The sequence below is a fragment of the Hippocampus zosterae genome, chromosome 16 (genome assembly GCF_025434085.1).
Source record: "Hippocampus zosterae strain Florida chromosome 16, ASM2543408v3, whole genome shotgun sequence".
Classification (NCBI taxonomy): domain Eukaryota; kingdom Metazoa; phylum Chordata; class Actinopteri; order Syngnathiformes; family Syngnathidae; genus Hippocampus; species Hippocampus zosterae.
Window position 1 is genome coordinate 9,785,483 of NC_067466.1, and position 25,606 is coordinate 9,811,088.

The 25,606-nt window shown below is 41.6% G+C and overlaps 1 protein-coding gene across 2 annotated transcripts in view; it reads left to right on the top strand.

Annotated features, from left to right (window-relative positions):
• Positions 1-1,492: 1,492 nt before the first annotated feature.
• The window catches only part of LOC127588633 (roundabout homolog 2-like), a 63,770-nt gene continuing 39,656 nt past the window's right edge, over positions 1,493-25,606 (top strand). Inside the window, exons 1-2 of one of the 2 annotated variants that reach the window (XM_052047431.1) lie at positions 1,493-2,334; positions 5,522-5,848. In XM_052047431.1, coding sequence (XP_051903391.1) covers positions 2,277-2,334; positions 5,522-5,848 — 385 coding nt within the window. In that variant the 5' untranslated portion in view covers positions 1,493-2,276. The remainder of the gene's footprint in view (positions 2,335-5,521; positions 5,849-25,606) is intronic. The other variant, XM_052047432.1, reaches the window with a different exon arrangement.

Below are 25,606 nucleotides of genomic sequence, written 5' to 3' on the forward strand. Positions count from 1 at the left end.
TCTAATACTGTACATTTTAAAATATAACCAACATCTATAAATATGCAAATTATATTCCATAACAAGTAGTGCGTCTTTTTTTTTTCCGAGTAGGCGCTGCATGACGAATGTAATAAAAAACAATGATGTGGATTATACATATATAAAACACAAATCCTATTGGAATGCAGAAAAAATGAATCAACATTGTAATCCGAGCCTGGTGTTCCAACCAACAAGAATAATAAGAGTGCAGATTTATTTAACGTATCGCATAAATCAGATTTTGAGTCTTGTGGTGTGCTGTGGAACGGATCATGTAAACATTAAATACCATTTGTGTTTCGGAAGTGAGTTTTCTACAATATGATGACAATATAATTTGTAATTTTAGCTTCTTTACAATTTCCTTCTATTAGCCTTCTCCTAATGATGGCGGAAGATGTATGGAAGTGAAAGACTGAGCTAGTGATGACAACAAATGCTTATAACGTCGTAATGTTGCGGCGTACTAGGTAATTGGCACAATTAACACAAATCAAGGCTCTTCAAATTTCCTCTTCATATTTTAAAGTTCATTTTGATTGATTTTGTGAGTCCTTGCATTTCTTCTGGGGCCAATTCATCATCATCCTTCGTTGCACCGCTGGGAAAAAAAAGAGGGGTTTTGGCTCAAGGTCGGATAGAAGCTATTTGCATGCAATGGCATTATTTTTTTGTTTCATGCAGAACATGCCACTTAGCTGCAACTCACCCTTGAGAGCTAGCAAAGGCGTGTATCATTCTGCTCAAAAGCTATTGAGTGAAAAGAGGCTTCCACTGCGTCAAAATGTGAGCTGTCTACAGAAGAGCAATGAAAATGGGGGAAATGTCTTTGAGCACATCATTCCTCGATGAGTGAGACCGCTCCAATTTAGAAGCTTGTGTTCATTTTCCAATGCTAGCGACATGCTGACTCAATTTAGCCATTGTCTGTAATTATTATTCGATCCACTGCGATGAATACTGTGCCAGGAATTGGTTTAATGTCAGCTTCTGGATCAATAGCAGCTCATACAGACATTCTTTGTGGTTTTAGGGTAAATCTGGCTTTATATCCCCCATTGACAACGTTGAGCGATATTGACAACCAGCATGTCGGGCAGTAGGAAGGACTGAACTGCCATTTCCTTTGGTATATACTTTTAATGGCTTTTTTTTTAGCAATATATGAAATCATCAGTGTATGAAGCCAAAGTAAAAGATTTATTTCATATCACTTATTTCGCTTAACCAACTGTGTGATTTGATTATCTTTTTCAAATTAGCGTTGGGTTACTGAGAAAAGCTGTCAGCCCGGCCGATGCCAAATATAAATATGCGGATCATAATTCTGATGAATTCATCATAGCAGATAATGTAGCGTATATAATATCAAGTTCTGCAAGCATACCCCGTGGAGTGTAAGAAGAATCGAGACGACCGGTGTGTATGTATGTGGAATGCTGCAAAAAAAAAGACAAAAACATTCACTCTCATATTACTCATATCCACTAGGGGGCATATTCACATGGTATCTTGGGATTGCTATGATGTACTGTGATGCACTAAATACTTTCCAGAAGCCAGCATGATAAAAATTCTAGATGAACACCAGCGGGGAGGAGGGGGGGGGGGGGCAGTAAACGCACTTAGTGATGAAATCAAACGTGGATATTATGTTTGTTACTCAGTTGGTTCCATTCCCCGTTTTTTCCTTCCTCTCCCAGGGCATCAGAGGAGAAGGAGAAGGAGGGGCTGTGGGAGCCGCTGCCACTGTGCCGCTTCTGAATCTCACCTCCTCCACAACCCCTTTAGCGCCTCTCATCCCGCAACTTGTCCCGCATGGCGAAAGGTGCGCGAACCCCGCCTTGAAACCTGCTTAAAAAAAAAAAGTACCGGTGGTTGAGAAGAAATGTGATCGGAGCCGCTCGGATCCCCGTTTGAGTGGACCGTGAGGGGCGTCGCTGGTGTTGTTTGCAATTGGTGACTGCAGAAACAACACAAACGTGTCGGCAGACCGCCGCTTACTGGTGCGCTTCTTTTTTTTCTTTTTTTTTTTCCTTTTTTTAATGGAAAGGATGAATGTGAACGAAATCGCTGCTGGCTTTCCTTTCCTTCGCTGAAACGAGTGCCTTGATGGCTAACTTCAAACTGTAGACATTTCAAAGTCACTAAGGTGAAGACGGGGATTGATTGATGAATTGATCGCATTTTTGTTTTTCTGCTTGAGAAGAAGGAATTCATGCGTCGCTAGCTGAAGGGATCAATATGCCAGAATGTGTCCTGTACAATATTTGCTTCTCTGTGGACTTCTGTTCGTCAAAAAGAGCAATGGTAAGCCGGAAATTATTATATTTATGATTTATACAATTGTTTTTGTCTCAAATATATGTTTTTTTTAAGTCTATTAAGGTCCTTTATATGTTGCATACATGTACTTATGTGTTGGATCAGCTATTGTATGCATTATTATTAGCATAATGTTTTGCAATGTGTTCTGGTAAAACTTGAGGGCTGACTTCTTGGAACAATTTAACCACCTTCGTGCAATTATAAAGTGGTACACATCAGGTAATGATTCAGATTATGCACAGCTTTCCCCAATATATTCTTACCATGGGTCATTACTGTATCATGAGACGCGACAATTCATTTGCAGAGGCAGATGATAGAGTTTATGTCCTGCAGTAATAAAGGCTAATGTGCTGTGGAGAAGATGCCTGGTTTGAAAAATGTCCTTTTAAGAATTAATATCGTCTACAGGTTGGGGATTTTGTGCTCACGGCATACCAGTATGACTTGCAGTCGTGTGATGAAACAAAAAAATGTTTGTGGTGGGACAGTTTTGCGTACTGTTGATATGTACAGTACACTCTAACCAAGAGTATCGTTAATTATTGTATGATTTTTTTTGACTAATTGCGTCTGTTTTGGACTCATACAGATAACCTGGTGCATTGTGAATGACAAATGAGGGTACTTTTGCATTGATATTTCTCAAATCAAGCCCAATAGATGAGACCATGATGTTACATCTATGATTAATATTGTTCTTATAGCGAGAAGAGAAACTACATTTTCATGAAGTGCTTCAATCTGGACTCTTTCAATTTCAGTGAGCTTTTGACTTTTTAACCATATTATAAAGGGTCTTCTTCCTGGGTTGATATTTTGACCATTGAGATGACAAATGTGAAGATGTACATCATAAAGTCATGGAAATAAGATAAGAACATTTTCATTACAACCTGAAATTGACTGCTGGCGAGTGTACGGCTGTGGTGAGCTGACTCTACCTCTAACAGAAAGTATCTGCAACATTCCTGAAAGACTGCCACCCAGTAATTCAGCACCATGGATAGATCCCACAACAGACTCATAAGATCTGAGGAGGTTCCCTTTAGAAGCACTTTCTAAGGCCGGATTTGTTAAACGTTCCACTGCTGCAAGTTATTGGTGTGTTGTGACTCGCGTACTCTCCTTGAGTTTGTTCTCGTGGCTTTATCAATTGGAAATGTAATGGGCCTTTTTCAGCCCTGGAAAAGCTACAGACGGTTAAGTTGAATTCCGATAATGAGCCTTTTGAGGTGCATTTGTGGAGATTGTAACTTGAAGGACGGAAATTGCCCTTTTCTGGAGCCTACCCGTGTTTCTAACATACAAACAAGATAAGTGCACCAACTGACTGAAAAAGAGCCTGTTGATGTCAAAAAAATAAATGTTCAGTAATAACATGAACCTTCAGTTTACCTTCAGACTAACTAATATGGCAGAAACGAACATTAGATTGTATTTCCGAGACAAACATTCATCTCCTAAAAGGAATTATATCACATTACAGATGTGCAAGGGCATGCAAAGAATGACCAAGAGACTTGCTGAGATTACATGTACTGATCTCATCTCTCAATGAATGGGGAAAAAAAAAGGTCACATCCATACAAAGACACAATTAACCAACGTTCGGTGCACAGTGGAACTGCCAAGGTTGAACGCAATCTGTCCCAGGAAGATGTTCATCCTTTAATTTATTCAGATTAAAAAAAAAAACATTTCAAAAGGTTACGAGCATGGACAAGATCAGGAATGAGCTGATCAGAGGGACAGTATGGACTGGAAGGTTTAGAGACAAAGTTAGAGGGAGTTTGTGTGACGTCACACATGACGACAGTACAACATTTACATTTGGTGGATGTAAACACGGTTATCGCCAACAAGAAGCAAACTGTTCTCCCAAACACAATTATTCATTAATTAATTAACTTAAATATACCAGTGTATGCACCAGAGTCCACTTCTGAAAAACCCAGACAGTCTCACCACAGGTCAGCTTGACGGGAAGACTCTAATACCGTCATAACAATGTGCCAATCTTAAAAATAAATAACTCATCACCTCGTATCACTCAAAAACCCAAAGTGAATGATAGCTCGCTCGGATTTGCTTAGTTGCCTTTGTTGCCCAGCAACCATGAACTATACCAGCTTTCACAGTGATTCAGCAAGAACTAGTTACGCATTTTTGTTTCTTTCCAAAAAGATCATTTGAATCAGATCAGCATACTTTTGTTTTGATTTGATGTTCATAGCAGGGATTTGGACCACAGTAGCTCATTTGTTGTGTGTTCAAAGTCCCGCTAGGAACAAAAATGTAAAGTAGCTGATGCTCGTCTGCTTGCTGGGTATTGGCGGGGAGCACTTAAGCAAGGCACTGTCCCTCGCTTTCAGCTCCTTGGATGGCTGCATGTGTGTCATCTGGTTCGCTTTGTGACGTACCACCAATAAGATATACAACAGGGTGTTGGATTTCCCCTTGATGGATTATAAGGTGTGCCAAGCAAAAGTTTTAACGGATAGAACAGAACCGAAGTTCCTGTTACACCATGAATACAAAGATGTTTGTGATGCCTTCTTCACATTCAAACTGAATGCATCAACCTGTTCGTCGTAACTCATTCACAGGAGAGAATTTAAGAACCGTGCACACTTTAACATCCCAAAATTCCAGAATGACTGTTGCAACTATGCCCTCAAAAAAAAAAGTTGATGAAGGCAACCATCTCTATTGTTACAGTACAAAGCGAACCATCTGATGTACCGTTCTCTGCTGCACGCTCGCAGTGACATCTTTGATGATGTCAGTGTTTGATAGAACTTGTTAATTCAAAAGTTAATGATGTAATGACTTCTCAGTTCTGCATGTGAAGGCAAACATTAAAGCCTGCGTGTGAGAAAAAGACCCTGCTGCTAATTAATTTGGCTCTCAAGGACAGTACCCAAATGAACATTTCTTCCATCTGCAATCACATGTACATATATATAAAATCATGTATATATACAGTCAGTTCATTTGGGAATAAATTTGAAAAGCTTCCAACTCACCATCATGTGTTCAAAAAAATGCCACTACATCAAATAGACAAGCCATTGATGATCCAGTGTGAATGTAATCTCATTGTTACTATTCTGACGACATTAGGATGACTTACAATGGAATGTTGTGCTTCCTTCTTACCCTCAAGGGTCTCGTCTTCGCCAGGAAGACTCCCCTCCTCGCATTGTTGAGCACCCCTCTGACCTGATTGTGTCTAAGGGGGAACCAGCCACTCTCAACTGCAAGGCAGAGGGCCGCCCAGCCCCTACGGTGGAATGGTACAAGGACGGGGAGCGCGTTGAGACGGACCGCGACAATCCTCGCTCGCACCGCATGCTGCTGCCCAGGGGCTCCCTCTTCTTCCTACGCATCGTCCACGGACGGAGAAGCAAACCAGACGATGGCAGCTACGTGTGCGTGGCCCGTAACTATCTGGGGGAGGCCGTGAGCCGAAACGCATCTCTAGAAGTAGCACGTAAGTCTTAAGATTTCCTCATACCCTTCCGGACATCATCCGTCCTGGTGATGACCTGTCCCACACTGCATGACAAAAGTACAATGTGAAAATAATATATCATCGTCATGCACACTTGAGGATGTGTTGGAGGTTTCATCTCAAAAGGTAGATTTCACACTAAATTAAGCATAACATGATGTAGCTTTGCGATCCATCGATTTCATCTGTCATAATATGCGCAGTGTCACCTCTTCACTGAACCTACAACCGAGTGAGTGTGTGTGAATATGTGCTTAGCTGTGTGCACGGCAATGCGTGTGCATATGTGTGTGAATATGCTTTCACCCCGCTAGTGAGACCTGTTTGGATGACCTGTTTGAGTAATGTATGGGCAAAGCTGTGAATTGCTCCAGGGGAGGAGAGAGAAAGGAGCCCAGATTTTAACCTAGCAAACTCCCTTTCACTATTTGGATTTGGAAAGATGCATCCTGCTCCCAGCCAACGCTCTCTCCCTGTGTGGGAGAGTGGCTTCGGGCTATTCACATTTCCATTATGTGCTAAACTGAGCTGATTTCTTGCCATGAACAAGATGCACTCACGCTCAGACGCGCACACAAACACCACAGATACTTGCTTGCACACATGAACACCCACACTTGTTTCTCCCGCTCTTGATTTTCTCATCTCATAGTGAAATGAAAGAGATGGTGGCTGGAAATTTCACGCAAACAGCATTGTCCTGACTGAAAATGTAATTTAACTGCACTGCCATTGACCGGTGACAAATTCAGGGTGCACAGTTGGCCGGGATGGGCTGCAAATTACTGACACCCCCCCTCCCCGAAGAAGCTTACTGTAGAAAACAGTGAGAGCTATTGTGCATCGGACAAATTTATTGTGTTTCTTAGTCAACCAGCTATATACATAATTTAACAAAAAATACCAAATTATAATGTATGCATCTGGTTTTGCATTACTGCATTGTTTCCCATGAAATCGTTTCTTTCTACTCTACAATTCCAGCCTTCGATTTAGGTTCTTATGATTATCTGCGCTTCAGCCTTTGTGCCCATCTCATAAAATTAGAAGTTAAAGATAATAAAACGAATGCGACATGGGCTGAGACATTATCTGACATTTTTGTGTCATTTTTAAACTCTATTCCACTTGTCGTCCTCACATTTCCACAAATATTTTTGGGGTGGTGCCATTTCCTCTTGCTTTCATAAATGACCCCCCCCCCCCCCCGCCAACTGCGTGAAAATAAATAAATCAATAAAAAGAGAGGTGATCAAGAAGCTAGACATTTGAATTAAATGATACAAAATCAATCACGTGTGCGAGTATACCAATCCGTAAATGATGCTTTTCGCACTCAAGATGACATCCTTTTCATATGGCAAATCTGGGATGGCACTTGAAAAAAAATGGATAATCTTCCAAAGAAAGAAACCAAAGAATCAAGATTTTACTCCACTGATCCGCTCGAATGAAAAGAAGGCACCTCTCTCAGCACGACGGCTGCTATGTAATGGCGGAGTCATTTTGTGGCGATATCCTGGCGCCGCTTTAAATAATATAAAGCTAATTTGCATTTCTCAGCTCAAACAGACATTTGTAATTCAAAAATCGCAATTCATCACCGCATGCTCCTACTCGTCTGCCTACAGGAGCTTCGGTTATTTTGGATGTTAGTTTAGCGGCCAGCGGGGGTTTCTGGTCACATGATCAGTGCAGGACGAAAAAAGAAACTTTATATGATGTAAATCATGTTTGTATTCATTCATTCTGGGATTATTTAGCATATCCTAATGAATCATGAATGAGGCTTTGGTCATGTGTTCATGAATACATTTTTATTTCTCGCCATCCCAAAACGTGTTTGGTTTATCTCCCCAAAAACATCCTGTGGGAAGAAGAGAAGTAAACCCTTTTCTCCTGCATGACACTTAAAGGCCTGAGTAGCCACATCCTCATTGGGCATTCAATTTCAGGGCATCTGCTGAACTATGTGGAATTTTAATTTTTTCATTGTCAGCTCTCATTAGGATGGATAGGCGAGTGCCGTTAAAGCTCGTCACCTTTGTTGCCGCAATTTCATTTCACTTCAGCAACATTCATGCAGTTAAAAACTACATCTGACTTGACATCCACTAATGTATCAGTGTCTGTTTTTTTTTTGTATTTTTTGCAAATTCATTGAAACATAGCTCTTCAGTTTATTTTTTTCTCTCATGGAGTTCATTGAACGTGCAAGTGAATTGTTCATAATCCCTGCCCAACCTGACCCAGTTTCTGGATAAAGACCACACTCGATGCCACCCAGAACACAGTTGTTGTTCTTGTGACATCCACCATTTCACACAAATAACATGTTCATTATTACACCATGAGAGCTTTATCCTTAATGTTTGAAGCAACATTCAAACATGCAGTCTTAATAAACTATATTCACCTGCAATCCATACGCATTGTCACACCAATGCTAAAATTAAGCTCTTCACTTAGTTTAGTGAACAAGTGAGGAACTTCAGAGTAATGTCGCCAAACTGGTCAAGCTTCAGGCCACAAGTTGACTGGCACTAATCATCATCACGGAAGGCTGTTGATGGAATTAGAGCAGCTCCTGCAGACTATTACTGAACAGAAAGGCACGAACACGTGTGATGTGTTGAAGGGAGTGGTGGGTGGAATGACCCGACGTGCTTCATTAGCACGAAATTCAACTCCCAAGACGAAAGTGCTTTTGATGTAATGTCACTCACTAAAACAACCATCAGGTGCCAGCAAGGCTTTACTGCGCTGGCAATTTTCCACTGTTTTAATAGTATTAACATTAACACAAAAATAAAAAAGGCACCCATGATGACAACTTTGTCAGAATTGCACTGACATCAAGGATTGGACAACTTTTCTGTTCCATTCCTAGTTCAATGATCAAATTGGACAGGGTGGGAAAGAACAAGATGAGAAAGTAGAGGTAGTGACCGGGCGGTGAAGCCCGTGTCTGCTGTAAGTGGTTACATTAGCCATTCCAGAGTTCTTGTACAGGTACAATCATAGGTGTCAAACTCAGGTCCTGGACGGCCACTGCCCTGCATGTTTTCCAAGTCTCCCTGTTCCAACACACCTGATTCAAATGAACAGGTTCAATGTCAGGCTTGCGCAGAGCTTGCTGATGATCTGATCATTTGAATCAGGTGTGTTGGAAGAGGAAGACTTGGAAAACATGCAGGGCAGCGGCCCTCCAGGACCTGAGTTGGACACCTATGTACGATGACGATGGGCGGATTCAGCCTCAGGTTTTCAAGAGGTATCTGCAGGCCAGGGAGCACCAGGCAGGGCAAGACCATACCCAATCCTACTTAGTGCCCCAACCATCTCCAAGGAATAGTACTAGGCACCTTTCTGTTTTGGTTGTTCTTTCACATGCTCTTAATAATTGCGCTTTTTTTTCACTGCAGTAAATAAAAGGGGGGGGGGGGGGAGAATTCTACGATAAGCGTCATCTAAATGATGCCCTAAGGGTTGTCGTAAATTACCTTGACCTCTGCTTGTGTGGTGTCTTTCCTGCCGCGTCTCATTCTCTTGCTCTGTTTCCTTGTCACTGTGTTCTCTTCAGTGTTGAGCATTCCTTTGAGCCGTTCAGCGCCGCAGACTGTGCAGTAAACAACATTAGCCTAATTGGCATAATTTGAGAGTCAACGCCATGCTTTCCCCAGGCATGAAATGGTGTTTGCTCACAAAACGCCTCGCATGGATGGAATCATTTTGGCCCACCTCCGTGCAGTATTTGCACTTTAAAGCTGGCATACACAATGGAGGTGCTGGATTCCAAAGTATTTCTGTTTGTTCAAGACTCCAACAGTCGGGCTGGGCTTCAAGGCGGGTGGGGGACTCTGCTGTATTGTAAAAAATTAGATTGTGGTCAATCCATTAAACACCGATTGAGCGCTTCTCGTGGCAGTCTGACAATGTAATAGGCTCCTTTAAAGTTCAGAAGGGTTTCAGCTGGGAATGACTCTCTGGTGTTTTGGAAGGTGGCAAGTTGCCCCTCATCAGGCATTTCACTAACACCCGTTGCAATAATCCAAAGTGTAATGCCGTGCCAGCTCCGTGTGTTTCTCGGCAGACCGTCAATGTTTTTCTGTGAGTAGATATATTGGCCACATTGCGCCATCTGTTGCCAGTCAGACAGTCTTCTTGTGTACTTACAGTATCCACTGTTTATCATCCATCTTCTGAACTCTTTCGATAGCGGCCGTCTTGACTAAAAGGTTTTATGCAGCTATGTCATTAAAACTCAGACATGATCGATAAGAGCTAATGTTTTTTATCGGAATGTTTTTGTTCCACGAGAACATTCTCAAATGTAATACCGGAAAATGAGAAAATTGAGTTTGATTCAAACACTTTAAATAATACTATATTACAGTAGTGAAGGCCGCTGTAATTGTTTCATATCGATGAAGAAAAATGCTTTTAGGTGATGATGAGTGATCAATGTCAATGGTGGTGCTATTTGCCGTCTATTGTTGTTCAAATGGCCATTTGACTTTCACAATAGCATACTTAACACTCCTATTATCCAGCCGGTCCCAAACCCGGATAGCGAAAGCGGAAGGGTGAGTGACAGTTTATGAGTGAGATGCATATGTGACCAAAAAGAAGATAAAAATAAGTAAATAAACATGTTCATGAAGGGAAAGTGCGAGGTAGGCAGAGGAGGTTGCCAACATTAATCAATATGGTTCATACTGTGTGAGTCATGAATGCACACCCCAAATTAGAAAAGATGTGAGGGAATAATTTTCAAGAACCTACCTCCAAAACGTAATTTTGGACATGATGGTAGCGCTACCGGAATGCTCATTTCATCACTAAAGCTAATAGGTTTCATCCTCTTTTGGCTATTAATGTTGTAAGAACATTTCAGAAGATTTGGATGAAAACGTTATAAGATGCATTAATTCTGATTCAAGCACTTGAACCTGATTTTGACGCTCGGAAACAGGTCAACTTGTTGATAGATTTTAATGTCAAGGGGGCTATTTTTGTATTCAACAATTAAACAATGTCCCTGACACAAAAACAAGGTCAACAAATTCATGTACATCATTTTCTGGAGCCAAATATCCCTTGGGGTCAAATTGACCCCAAGGGTAAAATGTGTAAGTAATATTCGTTTGCATCAGGAGGGTTAAGCATTGTGTAAACTCGTTGTGTCGTCATATGTCAGGGCTTTTTGCTTGCTCGACTTAGATACGTGTAGCTGAGGCAGTTGGGAAGGACTCAAACGTCATTTTCTTTTCTTTTCTTTCCGTTGGCTCAAGACTGTGTGATAAGGGGCTAGCATCTGGTGATAACTGGACCATGCTTACTCCTTGGAGGCCTTCACGTTCTGAGGATTGGTAAGTTAGCTAAGGGCTAGCATCTGTTGTTAACTGGACCATGCAAACACCTTTAAGAACTGAGGTGTACTTTCTTACAGTTGGTTGGGGATGCAAGCAAATGCCTGATGTGAAGAAGCACACAAAATGTTTTGTCGCTTGTAGCCTTGTTGCGAGTGTTGTGTAAATTCATTATGCAACACAAAAGGGCAATGATAGCTGTGCGTGATCTTCATGTTTTTGCAAACACAAAATTGGCATTGGACTCGAATTTTTAATCCAAGAGCAGACTCTGTGGACAGCGCTGGACACAAGTTCATACAATTTATGTGTGTGGCGGTTTGTTTTGATGGCCCTTTTCATTTTGTGGAACCTGATATGAGTGTGCAGCTTTTGCAGCAGTATGAGAAGTAGCAGGCTGTCAAACAATGTAATGTACGTGTGACAGAGATAGAGCAATCCCTCTAGCATCAGATTTTTTTCTTATTGTCTCAGCATAACCATGCCATCCATCTACCCGCCCCCCCCAACACAAGAACATGCACACTCATAAGCACGCACAAGCGCCCAGAAACATACTTAAGATGAAAATGCACAGTGTCTGAGTCACATGTTGCCCTACCTTTTCAAGAACAGACTCCACTTTGTTTTATTTTAACGCCATGCAAGAGACGTGTTTCTATTGATCAGCGCCGACGGTGATGGGGAGTGTGTGAGAGGTCTGGTTGATATGGGCGGAGCTCGAGAAGAAAGTCACAATTACAAACCTATTTGGCAGACAGAGCCATGGATTTATCAATACAAAGCATAGTTAGCCAATTGCACAAAACTCGGTCAGATCGCGAATCAATACGTAAGGTAGTCTAGACTAATGTTTTCAGCAAAATGTCCCGTTTGCCCCCAGACTCTCTCTGTAAAGTGGGGCTTGTGTGTGAGGGGGTTGCATACAATTTTCTCCAACTGCCAACTGAAATTTTTTTGTCAGACAATGTTTTTGCCTCAATATATATATCTATATAATATTTTTTTCTTATATGTTTTTTCTAGTGTGCGGCTGACTTTGACAGTATAACATGATGCCATGTATTTTACATTACAGGTTGTAATTAAATGATGTAATGCCCTATTATTCTATTTTTGAAATATGACTACATACCCCATTTTAGATGAGTTGGCACAGACTTAAACTACTCCATTACAACAATTCGGTGGGCTTTCATAACGACGCCGTAACAGCAGTAAATCATTGCTGCTGTCATTTCGGGAAATGTGTCGCACTCCGTTGCCAAGTGCTTGAATCAAGTCAGGGTTGATAGTGATTCTATCTTCCCTTATTAAAATATGGTCAATGATGATGATAAATATGTGAAATGACTTTGGAAATATTAAATGGTGTGTTTGTCTGCTGGGGGCGGGGGGGGGGGCAGAACAGAGAAAGAATTCATGTACAGTAACTTTTGCAGTACTTAAATTTGGAAAATTGATGAGATATACAATACAAATGGGCGATGAGCTTCCAAGGCATCTCTGGATTTGCATTGTGCAATGCCAACATTTTCAGGAGCCTAATTGACTCTTATCAGTCTGACTTAAGAGATGATTGGTAAAAGGAACATCTGCAGCCAGTCCACCATGTATTATTCATGCGCCCTATCCGACAACCAATATTATCTAGGCCAAGGTACTGTTCCTAACGTTAAGTGTCCCTTTCCCAACTTCCGTGTATCCATTCATTCATGCCCAAAAGCCTCGGTTTGCCTATAAAAGGTCAACATCCTCCATCCATTGCATCTTTTGATTCATAAGAAGTCGACATCAGACTCACCAGCATGCACCTCAGTGAGTGGACAAACTATCCGGAATCTTTATTAATTCATGGAATCCACTAAATGCAGCATCTTTTTTTTTCAAAAGGCCATACACTAAAGCACCTGTTTTCTCAAGTGTTTTACCTGGATGTTTCATAAATACATGCGTTATTCAAGACAAGAGTGAACCGCTCTCTGTGTCCTGTGTCGTCTTTTCTACCAGTAAAAATGTTCAGAGTGCTGCGGCTTAACAGCCCTTTCTGCATCTTGGTGTCTGTGGCTGCGCTATGCTCAATTTATTCCGGCTGTGGTTAGCTAACGTGAGGTTGAAAACACTTTAGACTTTGTCCGCAATAACATGCCATGTAATTGTATTTTTGACAACTTTTTTTTTTATCCCCCCCATCTAAGTCTCAGAGGAAATTTTGAGTTGAATCAGCTATTTTTGGATCATGATTTCTCCTTTTACATTTTCCTGGCTCTCTTCATACTCCGGGCCCAGCACTTGGGAGCAAACCCGAAAAGAGTGTCAAGACCATTCAAAGTATTTTAGCACTCATGCACTTAAAGAGGGAGCCGTGTGTAAAGAACATGACATGAGTAGAAAAGCATCCTTACAAATGAGGACCTGAAGAAAATGGAATAGAAAATGGAGGTTGTCAGACCTCTGCAGTTATCATGGCTTCCACTCCTTTAAAAAAATCCACAAAATTTTAAAGCATACCAGTCTTTTAGTTTTAAGCTGAGGGTTAAATTCCGCAATGTCAGTTTTTTTCTACGACACAAAACCTTTAACTTTTGAGACAAGAGAGATATCTGTCATGCATCACTACTTTTAATCGGCAATCTATAATCCTGCCAATGACCTTTTGAATGTCTGTTTGGATCGCTGATGCGGACCAAAAAAAAAATAGCCTAAGGGAGAAAGTCTCGTCATATTGGAGCAATTAACTGTTGTGGTTTGTCCATTTTTGAAAATGTATTTAAATTAGTGAGCTATTTGATTTGAGTACGGAAGTGTGTTGAACTCAGTGCTATGTGAATGACGGTATTTCTCTTAGGAAGACAGAGAAAGAAAATAATATTTTTACATAGACAATGAGTAAATGTCACAAGGTAAAAGTCAGCTCGATAATGCCACTGTGTTTTTCGTGTGCAGGGCGATGCCCTCATGTTTTGTGGGTTAGCATGGTGTCATGCTCCAGTAGTTAATGTGCACGAGTTTATGGCTGCAGATGTTTTCTGCATTGGGGGACTGAGGAGTGACCAACGCCGCTCAGCATGTGGAGGAATGGACCGTGTGCTCGAGAACAGATGTTTGCAGCCTCTGTGCGTTTGTCATTCGGGGCTTTAATCTGGTCAGTGAAGGGCATAAAAGGCACTATGCAGGGCTATTACATGCATGGGGACCCCAGCTGTCTGCCCACTTCAGAAAGCTCCCAAATCTTAAATGTACTGCCAAGCAGACAGTCGACCCGGGCAAATCAATACACATGCAAAGCAAACTTCTCTACTTTGTAACTGGCTCAGATTCAGGCCTTTTGTATTGTCGAACCTGTGGAGATTATGCTTGATGGTTAAATCTGTGGAGATTATGCAGCAGTAGGATATTATGCCTCCATTTTCTCTGATTGCTTTCTTCGTATTATTTCCCCTGCATGTGAACGTCCCACTCATTTCATCCCTGGTTTTCTCCCCCTAATGGTGCACCTTGTTCTCTTTTCACTTTACTCTCAATTCCCATCTGTTGTTGTGCATCCCCGCCCCTTCCAACTCTGCTACCATTTTCTTCTTTTCACGCCCCCCACACTCCACCCCCCTTCTTTCCACCTCTTCTCCTCAGGGCCTCTGGCTGTCTCCCCACAAGTGATGTTCTCCTGGCCAGATGATGCATACATATCTCTTGTGTCTTCTTGACGCTAACTCACGTCGACATTTGCACAGCATTGTGGGATTCTGCTCTCGGTCATATTTTGTGTAATGATGAAAATGATGATGGTGATGAGGAACTTGGGGTGGAGGGAAGGAGGGGGGGGGGGTGATGGTTATTTTTTGCCCTTGTCTTTTCTTCAATATCAGCCAACGCACTCAGTGGAGGAGGAAGATAATGAGTGTTTGTGGAATGGTTAAGCTTTTACTCCGGATGTGCTTATTCTGAGGCCCGTTATACATATACTGTACGGCATGCTTCCACAGCAGCCTCCAACAAAAGAAAAAAAAAACTTCCATTTGGCTCAGTGATGATTTAAGATTTGCCAGTCATAAGAACTGTTCCTTGCACTGGATTTGCCTAACAGGCTACTATATTTAAAGTAACATCATGTGACAGGGAAGGAAAATTATCACCGGTAGTTTTTTTTTCCTTGTGAATGTGCAACCAAGGGGAAATTTGTTTCCCAGTAAAAAGAGAGTGAGAATAAACGCATTCAGGGATAGACGCGGGGCCTATGATTATTTGACTAACACTGGAGAGAGGGCATGAGTGGGGTTATGCCTGCCTTTTTGCCCTCCAGCAGTGTCTCCTCAATGTGTGTGTGCGGGTGCAGTTAAAATGCGGGTGGTAGTGTGCATAATTCAAGCATTTCTCAGTATGCAAAGCTGTGGCTACGGCACCTATGGAAGATTTTTTTTCATCTTCTTCTTCCCACACAGACTTCGCTACACCCTAATTAATCTGCTTAAACCTGCAAGGCCTGATTCCAGCACTCTTACACATCATAAAAGCTAAGCGGCACTGAATCCAACCAGGATTTTCTCCATGGATGCCGCCAGTGGAAAATCACCCAAGCCTCACAGCTGACAGCTTTCTGTCAGAGTGTGCAGAGACGCATATAAAGTAGAGACGGCCGTAGACCTCATCATTTCCCAGGATAAATGTTGGGGGAGAAGGCGGTTGTCACATGGGTCATAAAGCCCCCGAAACAATCCGGTTGTGGGGTTTATATTGCCCTAAATGCCTCCAATGTCCACTGGGGAGCAGACACTTTGGTAGCCAGCGGTTGAAACAATTTATAGTCATCCGTGTTCCTTTGGTCTTGCCTTGGGCAATGACTGCGATCTGGTTCTCACACAAATGCCATGGGTTGCGGCCACGTTATGTCACTTTCACTCTCAGAGCTGGAATTGTTGTAAACAAGTCTCTTGGGAACTTCTAATGGAGCGAATCCTAAACTCAGCAGTCAGCTTGTGGTTGGTGTTGTGGAGAGACCTTGCAGGTTTTATCTTGAATCCAGCAAACCCACGCATGGCTTTTTCCCAACCTTACATATTTATGAGTGCAGAGAAAAAGTTTTGATTCAAACTTGAAACTTTTTGGGGATTCTCACATGAACTTAGATAATAATGAATACAAGACATGTTAATTAGTTTGAGTCTGTGTCATTAAAACAAGGCTTATTTGTGCATCGTCACACCCTCCAGGTAAGTAACAATATTTGTTTCCATGAACATGTATTTGATGGTGGAATATTACAGGTCAGGTTTTTATCTCGCTCTCAACGATTTGCATTTGAATTTGTGCCACTTTTGAGAATCACTGCTGCATGGATGTATTCTGCGTAAAGCCTGATAACTAGAGTTTCTGTCTATTCTCCTTCAATGATTTTTTTTGAAGATGTGTCATGGATTCACAGAGTTCCTATTACCGCATTTTGCGCCCTATAAGGAACTTCGGAGTATAAGGCCACCTTCATTGAATAGCTTATTTTAAAACAGTTTTCATATATAGGGTGTACCGCATCATAAGGCACATAGAATAGAAACTACAATAGTGGCTGAGGTTGCATTATGCATCCACCTAGATGGAGTCACGCTAAAGGGAATACAATAAAATACAATATAGCATTATTTATACAACGGTTTCACAACGGCTTCGGATGTAACAAAGTACTTTACGTTCAAGAAATCCTAATAGTGATCCATATATAAGGCACACCGGATTATTAGACGCACTGTCGGCTTTTGAGAAAATTGAATGCTTTTAAATGTGCCTTACAGTGCGGAAAATATGGTAATTGAAAAAAACTTTTATCATACCGTTCATCATCTCCCCTGTCAGCATTCTTAATATTTCTGAGCCCCCCCCCCTAAGTTGGTAACACAAAAATTGTGAAGTGAAATCCTCCATGAAACCGGTTTCCAATATAATAGCGATGGCTTAATCTAGGTAAGTGTGTTTTTCTCCCCCATTAAAATTCAATTTCAATAAAGCTCAACAGCCATTTTCATTATGCCCGGACACCAAAGTGTCAACTTGCTGAATGTCTGATTCCTCTCTTTCCTTACTGAAGATGACACCGCAGAAATACGCACAACACAACATATTCACAGCCCATAATTGAATTAATGTGACATGTATTCAAAACACATGTGCTCACCAAAGAGCCGGATTAAGTGTCACCAACGAGCACTAATCTTTACAAAAATGTACTTCAAACTGCAAGTTTATGCGAGTGTGCTGGCCTCAGATAACCAGCTCCTGTCATGACTCAGCCACAAATTTGGCCTCATGCAGTCACTCACACCGAATGAGTTTCAACATCAAATGTGAATATTCTTTTCGTCTTGTTTTGCATATTTGACTGATTTATTTATATTTGCATCAAGTATTTATTGCTTTTTTTATTACAAGATTTGATTACTTATTTAAGCTCTCCGTGTGATACAACCCCCCGCCCCCTGAAAAAAGAAAAAAAAAACACCGTCCAAAAAGGAGAAATTATGTATATTTGAATAGATAGAAGGATCAAGACATATCGGTCATTGCTCAGGGGGTGTGGTTCAACTAGAAAAAAATGGCTCTCGGTAATCATTTCATTTATTGATCATCTTTTAGAAGTCATTGATCATCTTTTAGTGGTTAGTTTGACCATTGTCGCTGAACAATGATTTTTCTACTTTATAGAGAAGCTGTGAAGTTGTACTTCTTAAGAAGTGAGAACATTTCTGCAATGTCTCGAATCCCTGCAACATCAATCATCGTTTCACATGTTGGGCATTTCATTTGAAGTAGGACCAAAACATGCTAATTGCTTAGTAGCATGAACACAATGGTCTGATTTGATTGGGATAGCATTCGAAACCAATATGATTCTTATAATTTGGAAGAACATAAGATAAGGGAAGCAAAGAGTGATACTCTGACAAAATGACAACTTTTTCCACAAACGCTTGCAATCACGAACAAACATCTGCATGCCCCCTAATTTGAAGTAAAGAGACAGGCAATCACGTTGATGATATCTTAATCAGTCTCAGAAGGACACATGCTTGCTCGAAATAATTCCAAAAGCACTCTTCTCACTTTTTCTTTGTTCAATTAATCCGTGATTGGAGGCAACTGCTTGTGCAAACTATCTGCAGCAACAGTGAAGTAGGCTGAGTATGCTTGGCTGTGTTTTCCTCACTTAAACTCTTGCCAGACAAACGATGAGTGTCTAATTGCTTGCTCGCTGCCTTCCTCTCCACAACTTTTCTTGCTGTCAGTCTCTGTTTAGCGATATCGGCAAGTGAATATATTATATGACGTGAAATGCTTTCAGAGCCCTTCATGTTTGGTGAGGCACTGACTGCTATGAGGTTTGATATTAAAATGTCAAGCCAAAATTGATTAGCCCGTTATTTCGAGATTTGCCTCAACTTCAAGTTTGAAATTAATTAAAACATTTGTTTTCAAAGCTTATATTTATGCTTCGATCGATTCCACACTGTTCAACAATGTGGGAGATGCTGGTCGACAGACAGACTAAATATTTCACACCCATTCAGTAATTACAATAGAAAGACTGTTGAACGTCAACGTGTGTAATATATGTGTGAGAAAGCGTGGATTTGGGTGAGATGTAGACAAACAGCTATGTCGACTGTCTGAGGACACACGCCAACTGGTAGCGTCAGCAGTTCATTCATGCGTAATCGCCGGAGGCACTCGGTGTTTCCTTCGTACCCATGTATTTGAACAAGAAATGTGCACATTCAGCTATTCTATTCATTTAATGGTGAAAAAAAATTAATGTAAGTCACGGACCAGATACAGAAATTTAAAATAATTAACGTAAATGCAATCATCGTTTATTTATAAAAAAAATTATTTGACTCTTCACAAGTAGTCAAGGGGACGGGGAGGAACTACCTCGCCTGCCTGCCCAGACTGCACATCCCTGTCACCATCCTGTTGGCCTCGACTTGCACTTGATGTCCGCCGCCCATTAGAACACTACTGCCTTCATTCACTTAGGCGATTAGCAGCTCTTAAATGAAAAAAAAAAATATGATCAGAATTCAATGTGAACGTGGTAGTATCAGATTTAGCGACACTTAATTAATCCTAATGGCTTCTGAGCCAAGCCAGCCAAACAAATATCCAAACCATAAATTCCGATTCACTGTTCCATACCACTCAAGGCCACAAAGCACTCCCCAGGGGCACTTAAACTGCTGTATTAATGTATGGGAGTGTACCATACTGTATTATACACTGTATGTGTGCTCAAATAGACACAGTTGACATGACATAAAACACAGCCCCCACCTCCCAAGGAAAAAAAAACATGTACACACAATATTTGCTACATGTACAATTTTTAAATAATATGCTCTTCTCGTGTTTTTTTTTTTTTTTTAATTATTGCTGCTTTAATACCATTGTAATATTAAAGCAGCAATACCAAATGGTCTCTTCCGGACCTTTGAGACCCCATGAAAAATGTTGGCCCCACCACGTTAATTCTGCAAATTGATAATGTTATTAGGTATATATATATATATATATATATATATATATATATATATATATATATATATATATATAAAGGTGAACAGGACCCTAAGAGCCTTCGTTGCAAACTCGATGAGGATGTGGAAAACCACACTTGAAGCCAATGGCAAGCCACTTACCCAAGTGTCCATCAAATGTGGCATATACCAAGGTGATGCACTCTCCCCACTGCTCCTCTGCATAGGACTGAACCCCCTCAGCCAAGTAATCACCAAGACAGGCTTTGGATACCGCCTCAGAAATGGAGCTACGATCAGTCACCTCCTCTACATGGATGACATAAAGCTGTATGCTAAGAGCGAAAGGGACATAGACTCCCTGATCCACACAACCAGGATCTACAGCAGCAACATCGGGATGTCATTCGGGCTTGAGAAATGTAGTCGGATGGTGACTAAGAGAGGAAAGGTAGTCCGCACTGAAGTGGCTGATCTCAAGAAGTCCTATCAGTGGCTAGAGAGGGCTGGCCTGAAGGACAGCACAGAGGCACTCATCCTGGCTGCTCAGTAACAGGCCTTGAGCACCAGAGCCATTGAGGCCCAGATATACCACACCAGACAAGACCCAAGGTGTAGGTTGTCCAAAGAGGCGCCTGAGACGATCCAACACATAACTGCAGAGTGTAAGATGCTGGCAGGGAAAGTCTACATGGAACACCATAACTAGGTGGCCGGCATAGTCTACCGAAACGTCTGTGCGGAGTATGGACTGGAAACCCCAAGGTCAAAATGGGAAATACCTCCGAAGGTACGAGAATGACAGAGCGAAGATTCTGTGGGATTTCCAGATCCAGACTGACAAGATGGTAATGGCGAACCAACCAGATATCGTGATCATAGATAAAAGGCAGAGGAAAGCCGTTGTAGTGGATGTACCGGTCCCAAGTGACGGAAACATCAGAAAGAAGGAACACGCGAACTCGAGAAATACCAAGGGCTCAGAGAGGAGCTGGAGAGAGCCTGGAAGGTAAAGGTGACAGTCGTGCCTGTGGTGGTCGGAGCACTCGCGGCAGTGACCCCCAAACTAGATGAGTGGTTGCAACTGATCCCGGGAACAACATCGGACATCTCAGTCCAGAAATGTGCAGTGCTGGGAACAGCAAGGATACTGCGCAGAACCCTCAAGCTTCCTGGCCTCTGGTAGAGGACTCGAGCTGAATGAGGGACGGACACCACCCGAGTGGGGGTGAGACTAGGCATTTTTAATTTTTTATACTGTATATATACAAATTATGTCCAGAATTGGTATGCCCAATCTCGTGCCAGCAAGTCCAGACCTTGTGCAATGTTTTAGTTTTTGTTTTTTGCTGGTAGATTCAAAAATGTTACAGCTACAGTTTTGAAAGTTTTCAGTGTGTAGTATTTTCCGGTGTCTCTTTTTTTCCAAGTAAGGGTAGCTATGTGCGTGCTGATACGTGCGCGTGGCATCTGCTGCAGCTTCCTTATCACCTCTCTGCACACCCTCTTACCTTGAAGCCTGAGTCTTTCCTCTTCTTCATGTCTCCTCATCAAAGTCAGATCCCGCCTTGTTTACGGCACACCTCCCCCACCACCTCCATGTGCTCACCCCCCACCCCCACCCCTGCCCCTTCTACCTGTTCTGGCTTTCAATCAAAAGCCAGCATGTACCACCTTTCTGTCCAAGCAGACCTTGCTATCATATCATCGCTGGGAGGAAAATTCATGCTGCCTGCCTGATTTACGTTGAGGTTTTGTGGGAATCCGAATCACTGATAAGTATTATAAAAGATGACAATCTGAAGTTGTTACCTCTGGAAGGAAGGGCAATTACTTTGTTGCAAATTGTGAGTTTTAACCAAGCCAAGTAGAGTTCAAAAGCAACATAAATAAGTTTAAAAAAATATTTAGACAACAGAATGGCACTGGCCGTACATGGAACCCCTTTGGTGATTTCCTAGGGACATGGCTTACCTGTGAAATTACAACATAATATAAATGTCATCAAGTATCCCACCTTTAAAATAAGCAATCATCAGGAATGCGCGTGCCATGCATAGCCCAACAAAGCGTGACAGACAGCAGCTGCATTTGTGTGCAGCTGCAGCTTCCCACAAACAGATAATTAGATGCCTAACAGCAGCCGCACTAGCGTCTAGTATGATATATATGATATATGATATATACAATATGGCGAGACAGCTACAATTGCTGAGAACTGAGTCTCGGGTATTAACATTTACGCCCCTTTGCTATTTCCTTTCAAAGGTCTGGTACAATCTTGAACTCAAGAAATTTGCGGGTAGCCTTTACCCTCCTCCCTACTCAATATCAGCACCGTTTACACAAACTGGTGACATGGGAAAAATGTCGGGATGAAGGCGGCTTTGATGGGGATTGTGACCTACCAACATAGCTTGCTTCGATCTGATATGCACATCCTATCATGTAATTGCCTTGTCATTACCGCTCATACATGATCTTGCCTATTGCTTATTTTCCAAGTCATGCTCTCATGTCTTTCTTGTATGTTTCCTTCCACACATCACATATAATCGTTCTGTGGCAAAAGTGTTCACATTTTTCTGTGGCCCAATATGGAACGACTTTGGATTTCTAATTAACAGGGCTGAGGTTTAAGTACATTGGAAATGAAAAAAGGAAAAAGTCCCTTCTTTGTGTCTCTCTCTTTGAGTAGTAATTGTGCATGTGCCATTCTCCGTGTCATGCGGGGTTATCACATCTCAGCATGAACCACTTTTCTGCTGCACTTGATTTACAAAAAAAAAGATCAGTTAAAGGATTTGATGTGTGTGTGTGGGGAGTGGGTGTTTTTTCCTTTATCGTGGATGTGCTTTTCCTCACGTTATTTTGTACAGGTACTGTACTTATTTTTGTCCATGTTCAAGAGCATTGTAGATAGGATTCTTAAAACAAAAATTTGAGACTATACAAGAAGTAAATACATTTGGTCGTCGTTTATCAACAGCGAGTGGGATTCGCCAGTTAGGCATAGATAGTAGCATTCAAATGTTACATTTTGTTGATATATTGATAATGAAATGGAGATGAGGTCGGCACCAACAGAAGCTTACTCTTCCTAATCCTTTTCATACATATACCGTAAATGATCAGATATGTGTAAGAGTTCAGAATAAACCAAAACCAAAATAAATCAATGAATGAATTTCAAAAAAAAAAGTCATAGATCGTATGGTACGACATCTGTCTGAGCAATGTGTGTCCCTCTCTCATTGCCTGATTGGAACCCCCCCCCACCGCCCCCCCCCCCCACCACCACCACCTCGTTCTCCCCCCAGGGAAGGCAGCATTAATAACTGTAAGTGGATAATGCCCTAGCTGGAATTCCGATCAAGGTTTAATAAGAGCGTGATTCAGTTGGCCGCTGGAGGCAGGAGGCACTTTGTGTGTGTGCGTGTGCATGCCTTATATATTGCAGCTGAACCCTTGCGATCTTTACTGACATTTTGACTCAATTACAAAACCAGACCGACAACATAAAGTGCCCTTGATAATATAATTGGGAAGATAAGGTAGCCATATTCTATTTGTTTTCAAACCACAACAGTCCCACGCTTTTGGACTCTCGCCAGGTTAACAATGCACTGACTCTGATGTTTTTGTCTTCGCTTGATCTCGTGCATTGACACACTTCATGTTTGCAGTTGTTAATTGCACGTCATTGTGACACCGCTGATGGCAGATACTACATGTTATCGGCCTGTGCATGCGCGCAGTCTCCAGTGATGTATGAACCAAGCATGTGAGGGTTAGTTAGAGCATCGCATGGATTCTCTATGTGCGTGACTTTGCCAGTCATTGCTAATAGAAAGAGAGAGAGACCGGTGTACCCGAATAACGTTAACTGCAAGTTGAACATGAAACTAATACCGTATGCCATTTCAATACAAAACTATAAGTCATGTGTGCTTTGCTGAGAGTGGGAATCATTTAGCATGCTATCTGTTCATTGCCATTAGCTCCAAAGGATGCAAGAGCCAACCTGACTCTGGCATCTAATCCTCTTACCCGGAAGAGGACTAATGCGTGCTAAGTATAGAGTACACCCAACAAACTGATTCATTTTTTTATGAGCTTATTTCAAATGCTATCGTATTGACGAGGATCTTATTTGGTTTGTCTCCTGAAACTCTTTGGAATCCCCTTCTCTGTTCCTTACGTCCCTCTCCCTCCCTCATTCCTTCCAAGCAGATGGCATCCCTCAAACAGAGCAGTAACACCAGATGTGCAGTTTCAGTGTCAACTCAGGGACCAGCTGGGCCGAGTGCGCCAGTGGTTCTTTTAATGAAAATGGCTTCACTGTTACTGAACGCGTGCGCGCGTGTGTGTGTGTGTGTGTGTACACGTGTGCATGTGTGTGGGTGGGTGTCTGTGTGTTGTTTCCAATGGTTCAGTGGCATGTGACAGTTGTGGAAGTCTCTGTGGGTGGAGGTTTGAAGAGTGAGCCGCAGCCAGTTACACTGCAGCTCAACTCAGCCATGCGGTTCCCAACAGCACAGGCAGTGAGCCTGAAACCATCCAACTCGGATTCACAATAAACTCCATCTCCACACCACAGCCGCATAACATATTTAGCAGGAATGGGCCAATTGGACTTGTTACAAATGAATGTTCTTCTGAAAGAGTTAAACAGTTCAAAGTGTACAATATACTGTATTTTCCGCAATATAAGGCGCACTTAAACGCATTCAATTTTCCCAAAAGCCGACAGTGCGCCTTATAATCCGGTGCGCCTTATATACGGATCAATATTCAGATTTCTCGGACGTAGTATTTTAAATGTTCTGTCAAGCGCTTTATAACAACTGCAGCGGTTGTGAAAGCTCTATATAAATAAAGATGTATTGTATTCCTTTAGCGGAGTTCTATCGAATGGATGCCTAACACAACTACAGGCACTATTATAGCTTCGATTCCACGTACCTTGTAATGCAGTGCGGCCTGAATATGAAAACAGTTAAAATAGGCCATTTATTGAAGGTGCACCTAATACTCTGAAGCACCTTATACTGCGGAAAATACGGTAGTAGAAATGTTATTGTCAGGTACTTGATCATGAATATTTCCTCCCGATCCAATCTGGTGACCTGCTTAATAAAGTTGCCACTACATCCTTCCTACGCTCTGTAATTTATGTCATCGCTCTGAAACAATTCATTATTAAGCGTCATTTTGCTGATCAATTAAATGATAACAAAACAAACACAATTCTGTTTGCTTGGCTATTATTCTGATTTCTCAGAATGAAGACAAACTTGTCAAGGGAAAAAAAAATGTGATTCTTGATTGGTAAAATGGAACATGGAAAAGACACACGCAAACAAATGACTCGATGATAGCCCATTTATCTCAAGCTGATAGAGATGTGCCCTTATTTCCCACACAAAGAGGATTACAAGGTTTGCTTTTAATGGCTGACGAGGCACTTCCTCCCGCTCTTGAGCAGGTTCTGAAAGAAATTTTCTGTACTTAGTCATTGTCTTTCAAAAGCTGGGAGTCCATTTATCCATATCGTCAATATTTTAGCAGCAGAAATGACAGAATAAAACTTGAGGAAAAGCATTTGATTCAGCGTATATAACCAATTGGTATATAAAGATTTAATGGGAGTTCTAGTTACATGCAGCTCATTGTCAACAGATAACCACAAAGCAAGGTTAGGAACAAAAAAAGCAATACAATGTCATGCATTGCTGGAAGATCACAGCACCTTCATGTGTAAAGAGTCCAGATTGCTATACATAGTGTCATTCAAAACTCCTCAGGGACTAAAGGGAGTGGGCTTGTATCATGTCTACAAATTG